The 7,983-nt window shown below is 46.3% G+C and overlaps 1 protein-coding gene across 1 annotated transcript in view; it reads left to right on the top strand.

The window, feature by feature from the left end:
- The first annotated feature begins 3 nt into the window (after window positions 1-3).
- DNTTIP1 (deoxynucleotidyltransferase terminal interacting protein 1) overlaps window positions 4-7,983 on the top strand; it is a 28,562-nt gene continuing 20,582 nt past the window's right edge. The window contains exons 1-4 of the mRNA XM_068524577.1: window positions 4-159; window positions 730-800; window positions 1,451-1,547; window positions 7,277-7,375. Of these exons, the coding sequence (XP_068380678.1) occupies window positions 55-159; window positions 730-800; window positions 1,451-1,547; window positions 7,277-7,375 (372 nt within the window). The 5' untranslated portion in view covers window positions 4-54. The remainder of the gene's footprint in view (window positions 160-729; window positions 801-1,450; window positions 1,548-7,276; window positions 7,376-7,983) is intronic.

Raw genomic sequence — 7,983 nt, 5'->3', positions numbered from 1 at the left:
AGACTTTCCGGCCGGTGGCAGAGTCGGGCTGAACTTGTGGGGGCCGGGGGCGCCATGGGGGCCACTGGCGACGCCGAGCAGCCGCGGGGACCCGGCGGGGCAGAGCGGGGCGGCCCCGAGCTGGGAGACGCCGGCGCAGCGGGGCAGCTGGTTCTCACGGTGAGGGCGCCCCCGGGGAAGCCCCGGCCAGGCCTGGGCTCGGGCCCTACAGGGCCTCGGGCTCCCGGGACCCTGGCCCGCGGGCGGGAGAACGAGGCGGCTGGTGTTGCCAGGGGTTGGCGTTGTCGCAGTGCGACGACCTGGCTTCATATTCTGGTGCCGCCCTCCTAGCTAGGTGACGTGGGCCGGCCCTGTCAAGCCCCTGAGCTCCAGTTTTCTCTTCTCGAAAATGGAGATACTAGTCCCTGCCTCGTAAAGTTGTGGGAAAGGATATAAATGCGGGTAAAGCGCCCAGCGCATCATCTGGCACAGAGTAGGCCCTCGGTAGACACTGATTCCCTTCCTCCACCCGTTCCTGAAAAAGTGGGGTTGGGACTTGGAGGCAGGAAGCTTTTCCTTGGTTCCTGTTCCCTGGCAGGGCCTTCCACTGCCCTCCCCACTACCCCAAGCGGGGAGAGACGGTGAAAGCACCTGAGAAGCAGGGATGTCTAGGTATAACTTAATACCCACCCTCCACCTCCACCCCAGCGTCACGGACCTCGGTGACATCTACTCCCTTGGTCTCCACAGAACCCTTGGAACATAATGATAAAGCACCGGCAGGTGCAGCGGAGGGGCCGCCGGTCACAGATGACAACAAGGTAAGGCTGGCCTTGGGTGGGACTTCCCCTCCCAGGCACTGGCTTGGGAGGCAGCTTTTGGGTCCCCACTGCACAGAGCTGAGAAACAGATCATCAGCCAATAGAAAGAAGAGATTCAGGTTCCATAACTCTGTGTGACCTTGAGCAAGTCATTTCCCTTCTGAACTCGGAAGAGGGGGCATGTTGATTCAACAATGCCCAAGGTCCCTAACATTCACAGGCTCTGTGTTTGAAGCCTCCAAAGAGGCAGAATAGCATGGAAGTTAAGAAAAATGTGGGGCTAATAGTATCCATCTCAGGGAAGGGAGAGAGCACAAGATGGGTCTTTGGGATGCTGGTTATATATGTTTCTTGACCTGAGTAGTGATTAAAATGATGTTCACTAAAACTGTTAAAGTGTATAGATTTTTTCTGTGTTAAGTATTATACTTCTAAAACACTTTAAAAATAATGCCATTCCATAGAGTTATGAGTATGAAATAAAGTCCTGCATCTATGTGGTTTGCAGAGCACCTGGGCACATAGCTAGTTTTCTGTAAAAGCCACATGTTATTGTCATTAAAGGGTCCTATCTCAATAATTGGCTGGGCAGAGTAGGAAAGGATATGTTTGGGACATGCCTCCTGACTGTGTCTCCTTCCTGAATGCAGTTTCACAGATCCTGCCATCTCCATGGATCTCCTCCGAGCTGTCCTGCAGCCTAGCATCAATGAGGAGATCCAGACTGTCTTCAACAAGTACATGAAGGTGAGAAGGACACAAAGATAAAAAATTAACAGGAATAAAGACTCATGGGCAGTCCTTTCCTGCATCACAGTCTCTCTTTCTAGTACACACAGATAATCGAAAGTTTTCCAATTCTGAACCCCCCAAGAATGTTTTTCCTCTTTGGGGGTAATTTGAATTCCTCTTCTTGTTACCAAACCAAACTCGGGTCTTACTGCTTGCCCACGTGCAGTGAAGCCAATCTACTGTCACTGGGTTGTGGTGAAGGAAAGTGCAGCGTTTATTGCAGGGCACCAAGCAAGGAGTCCAGGACAGCTAGTGCTCAAAACACCCCAAGTCCCCGATGGGTTTCAGTAAAGCATTTTTAAAGGCAGAGTGAGGGAGGGGCATCCCAGGGTATGTGATCAGCTCATGCACCATTCTCTGATTGTTGATGGTGAGGTAACAGGGTGGTGTCACAGGGGTTAACATTATTAATCCTTAGGCTCTGGGGGCTATGTGCTCATATTCATCAGGTAGTTCATTTCTTCCCTTTGGTGGTGGATTTAGCATCCATAAGACAATTCAGGAAATGTGCATCAGATACTGTTATCTAGTAGGTACTTCAGGGAGGAGCTAAAGCAGAGGATGTGAGGGAGGGGTCTGTCCCTGGGAAGGCCCCGTAGGGTCCTGCTCCATTACATTTGGCCAAGCTATTGTGAGGATGAAGTGACTTAAGTGTAATGTGCTCAGCACTGTGCTTGGAATGCAGGCGTTTTTACTACTTGGTTAATAATATCACCATTATTACTATTTAAAATTCTTTTCAAGATCTATTAATAAACTTCTGCATGGCTCTACCTGGATGTCCCATGGGTGCTTCAATCCCAGCATATTCAGGACTGAACTCTTTTGTTTTTCTTCCTAAACCTCCTCCTCTTATGTTTATTCATTCATTCAAAAAGTATTTACTGAGCACCTACCATAATGCAAGCACTATGCTAGGCACTTAGGGATGTAGCAGTGAACAAAATGGACAGTGTCCTTACCCTCTTTAAATAAATGTGTACTTTGTCAGGGAATGCCAGAGAGAACGGGAAGAGAGTGACCTGTAGGGAACAGGGATGCTATTTCATAGCTCGTGGCTAGGAAAGCCCTCTGATAAGAGGACATTTGAGCAGAGACCCAAATAAAGTGAGGACAGAACAAGTCGTGCAGATACCTGGAGGGAAAGCAACCCAGGCAGAGGGAACAAGGGCAAAGGACCTGAGGCAGAAGCATGCTTGGCACATTCAAAGCAGCAGAGTGGCTGGAGCCAGCAGAGCCAGAAGGAGAGGTGACCAGACAGGTAACACACTCAGCTCAGGCAGAACTTTAAAGCCGTGGTGAGGACTGTGAATGAAATTTATTACTTGCCGCATCAGGAAACAAAGGATGTTGCAGCCATCAAGCCATCACATTACAGCCACCCCGATGTTGAGCCATGAGGGAACTCAGGATAGAAACAGGATGCCTGCCATCTAGCGGTCAACTGCTGCAGCCACCCTTGACCGTGCACCTTGAGGAGACTCGGGATGAGAAAGCACAGGATACTGGTCCCAGATAGCTGAGGTGCATATCAAAGGAATAATTTCAGTGAGCCCGGACTCTTGCATCTTCCCATGCATAGAAAAGTGCTAAATTCCTTAATTTGAGATGTCTGGTTTTCTTTATTTAAGAGTAATCTTTTGATCTTCCGACTACCTGGTCTTTGTTGCAAAAACTCCTATATCTCCTGGCTCCCCCCACTTGCCTCTTTGGATCAGTCCCTCAGAGCTCTCTGAGATGCTGTGTCCCAGGCTTACGTTCTCAGTTTTGTCCGCTGAATAAAACATAACTCTCAACTTTCAGGTTGTGCATTTTTTTTTCCAGTCGACAGGACTTTGGGTTTTATTACAAGTAAAATAGAGGCTTTTGGAGAGTTTTGAGCAGAGTTCATGATCTGAACACTTTTAAAAAGTCACTCTGACAGTTGTAAAGAGAATAGACTTCAGGAGGACCAATTAGGAGGCTTGAGATGATAGCGGCTTGGGTGTTAGCAGTAAAGGTGTTGGGAAAGAATCAGATTCTGTATGTGTTTTCAGGGTAGCAGCAGGATTTGCTAATGATTCAGATGTGCTGGGTAAAAGAAAAAGAAGTAAACAACTCCCGAGTTATTTGCCAGGGGCAACTGTAAAGATAGGATTGCCATTGACTTGATATGAGGAAGATGGGGACAAGCAGGGGAAATCAGGAGCTCAGTTTTGGATAAGTTTGAATGGGACCATCATTCACTTAGAAACCAGAGTCCAGTGGCTCTGCCCTCTGCTCCATCTTCCATATCCAGTAGCGGGGTCCTGTGCCTTCCACCCCACAATCTGACAAGCATACCCTTATTCCTTGCCTCTGCCTTGGTTCAGGCCTTCATAATTTCTCATTCAGGCTCCCACTGTAATCCCTAACTGCCTCTGTTCTTTCCCTCTTTCAATCCACCCTCCATACAGCTGCCAGTGATCTCTCAAAGGTAAACCCATTGGTGTCACTCCCCTCTTTAAAATCCCTCCACGACCTTCCGTTTTTTTCTGAGTGAAATCCAAATTCCTTAACGTGGCACATATGGTCCCCTGTGATCAGCCACACTCCCCTATATACCTAGTTATTCCTGCCCCTGACTTCTGCACATCCCAGAATGCACCAAGTATTCTCATACCTCTGCACCTTTACATGTGCAAAAATAAAGGGGTTAAGCCCCTAGGAAAAGGCTAGACCAGCATTCAATCCAGGATTGTCTACCTCCAAAGCACTTTCCTTGTTGCTTGTCCCAGTAGTGGATGCCATGATTCAGGAACTTTCTCTCCTGAACAAATGCTGGATAAACACAATTTGTGGCTTCACATAGTCTGCAAAGATAAGTCCTTGCCACACTTGTTTTTATTTTTTTAATTTTATTTTTGGCTGCGTTGGGTCTTCATTGCTGCGTGCAGGCTTTCTCCAGTTGCGGCGAGCGGGGGCCACTCCTCTGTGCGGTGTGCAGGCTTCTCACTGCAGTGGCCTCTTCTGTTGTGGTGCGCGGGCTCCAGTAGTTGTGGCACATGGGCCCAGCAGTTGTGGCGCACAGGCCTAGCCACTCCGCGGCATGTGGGATCTTCCCAGACCAGGGATCGAACCCGTGTCCCCTGCACTGGCAGGCGGACTTCCAACCACTGTGCCACCAGGGAAGCCCCACACTTGTTTTTAGACAAGGTACAAATGACTTGATTACATCACAGCTTCAGATAAGTCCAGGCTCTTGATCGACCTCATCTGATCACTTTGTTTAATGATGTTCCAAATCTCAGCTACCCATTTTCTTAAAAATGTTTAGAAAAATAACTTCTAGAAATGGCTGATTTTATCCAAGACATTGTGAATTTTATTGATTTATTCCTGTTATTACTAAATGCATGCCCCTTTAAAAAGAATATTCTAATAATATAGCCCAGGAAATGGATTTATGGGTGGATAAATGGGATGGGTAAATGGATACATGATAGCAAATATAGCAAAATTGTGGACTAGGTGGTACGTATTAGTATTCATTGACTGAATAAAAGTAAAAACCAAAGTCACTAAAACTCACCTCCCAGAATGCCAAACTGTTAACAATGACACAGTCTCCTATATTTATTTGTGTGTGTGCGTGTGTGTGCGCGTGCACTCACTCATGTTTAAAAAATACGTAGGATTTACGCCAGGGAATTTCCTGGCGGTCCAGTGGTTAGGACTCGGCACTTTCACTGTTGTGGCCCAGGTTCAGTCCCTGGTTGGGGAGCTAAGATCCCACAAGCCACATAGCGCGGCCAAAAAAAAAAAAAAAATACGTAGGATCATTTTACACACACTGTTCTGCAATTCAGTTTTTTCATTTAACAATATATTTTCATCATGTTTCTAGGTCAGTACATAATAGCTCACCCTGATTCTTTTGTAATAGCTGCACAGTAATCTATTGTATGGATGTACCACAATTTAATGAGCTAGTCCCTAGAACATTCGGATTACTTATAGCTTTTCTCTCTTACAAACAATGCTACATTGAGCACTTTGAATGTATATCTTTGTTAACCTGTGAGAGTATTTCTGGGGGATAAATTTCTAAAGATGGAATTGGTGGGTAAAAGTGGAAACATATTTTTCCCTCAAGAAAATTTCTCTCCAGAAAATTTGGTTGTTCTTGTTGTGTTGTTTTTGTTTGTTTTCGTTTTTGTTTTTTTGGCCACACGCCACACAGCAGGATCTTAGTTCCCCAACCAGGGATCAAACCCGTGCCCCCTGCAGTGGAGGCACGAGTCTTAACCACTGGACCGCCAGGGAAGTCCCTCTCTCCAGAAAGTTTGTGCCATTTTGCATTTCTACCAGTAGTGTTTGAGAATTCCTTGTTCATGACTGAATTTCACTCTCATGTCTGGAGGTAGCTTACACTCACCCCTACATATTTGTTGCCCTGCCCACCTCACAGGCTGGTTCTAAAGTATCCAGATCATTTTAACTAGCTTTCACATAGTCAGTAGTCGGTATTGAACCACCAGTATTAATCTCGTTTTTTGTTTTGAAGTCAAACTCACCTGATCATTTCATTTAATTTTGCCTGTAGAATTTTCCTCCTAAACTCTTGAGGTCTCTAATCCAATGCTTTCACAGTCTTCTCCTTGGTTTGATGTTAACAACAAAGGCATATATATAAAATTCTGAACATAAAATGATAGTACTTCCCCATAGTTGTCTCCCACAGGAGGAGCATGCGTTATAGGTTCCAGAATTTTTCTGTTCACCAGAGAGAACCAACACTTTCTTCTAGAGACATGGACTGTTGTTACAAATGTGCTCCGGGTGTCTTGGTTTGGGGCCTCATGTCACCTTATCCCTTGGTGTTTTCAGGCTCAAGCTGTCCCTCTTACCCAATGGAGGAACCTTCTGCCTTTCCTTTCCCCAGCCAGCTGGGACTGCTGACATCCTGGGGCCCTGGCCAAGTCTCACCCCTCCCAGTCTACAGATGTTTCTTTCAGACTGGGCGAAGTCAGAATTCAATTAGGCTTTTCCACTCTCCGGGTCTTTTCTGGCCTCCCTGACCTGTTCATCTCAGGCACTGGTGTGGTTTTTTTTCCTTCTGTGGAAGTAAGACATGTACATTATAGAAACTGAGAAGACAGATAAGCAAAAAAAAAAAAAAAAAATCATATCACAGCTTTTACTCTAATATATTCTTACAGTTATACAGTTTGCTTTTTTGCTGTTTTACATAAATAGGCTCACACTATCCCAGACTATTTTATAACTTGCTTCCTTCACTTGACAAAATATCATGAATACCTTTTCGTGTCAAAAATATATTCTCCTAGGGAATTCCCTGGCGGTCCAGTGGTTAGAACTCTGCACTTTCACTGCCGAGGGCATAGGTTCAATCCCTGATCGGGGAACTAAGATCCCGCAAGCCGTGTGGCACAGCCAAAAAAAAAAAAAAATTAGCTTTATGGCTTTGCCAGAGGAGTTTTACAGCACCTCCAAGATGGTTCTCCTCCTTAAGAGCGTATAGAGTGGGGAAACAGAGCCTGGGATATGAATCTAAGTCTGGCTGATCGCAAAGCCATGATCATAATCACCTTTCCTTTCTTTCTGAGGTTAGGAGGAAAGCTTCTGTTTTATATTCTGTTCCCTTCAAATTGATGCAGATTAGCAGGACTTCTGACCTTGTCTTCTATTGTACTTCTCCCTAGTTCTTCCAGAAGGCCGCACTGAACGTACGCGACAACGTCGGGGAAGAAGTGGATGCAGAGCAGCTGATCCAGGAGGCCTGTCGGAGCTGCCTGGAGCAGGTGAGATCAAAGAGGAAAGAGATGTAGACACAAGGTTTAGCCCTCAGGGCTCAGCAAAGAAATGTGGTCCCATCATCAGTGGTATTTGGAGGGATACCCGGCGAGCTACTTACATCTAGAAAGGGCTTAGAGCTTTGCTGACAGAAGGGAAGGGAGGTAGCTACTAGATGCCAGCTACTGTGGTAGATGCTTTCACCTGCGTTAGTTCATTTACGTCTCAGAAGAAACCTGTACAGAAGGCATGTTTCCATCCCTAGTTTACAGATGAAGAAATTGTGGCTTGGAACAAGCGAGAGATAGAATAGCTAAGGTCTGGCTCTCCTCTGCAAGTGCTTGGTGATTTGATCCTTCAAGTAATCGCAGCCCCTTTTGGTATCATGAGAACTGTCACCCTTTCTGCCTCCCTGCCTCTCGAGGTCAGGAGTCATGACATCAGGTCTAGAAATGGCTGTGTTCTCAAGATAGTAGGGAACCAGTTTGCATGTGTCAGCTGCTGTTATTAATAGGAATTGTCAGCATCACCCAGATTCTGTGCTTGACTGTGAAGCCATTAGCTGTCAGAGATGGAAATTTCTTCATAACCATAGCCACAAGGGCAGGCTTGAGTT

This window comes from Eschrichtius robustus, chromosome 16 (assembly GCF_028021215.1).
Source record: "Eschrichtius robustus isolate mEscRob2 chromosome 16, mEscRob2.pri, whole genome shotgun sequence".
NCBI classification, from domain to species: Eukaryota; Metazoa; Chordata; class Mammalia; order Artiodactyla; family Eschrichtiidae; genus Eschrichtius; species Eschrichtius robustus.
The sequence above is the reverse complement of the archived record's forward strand: the minus strand, read 5'-3'. Positions and strand labels throughout refer to the sequence as shown.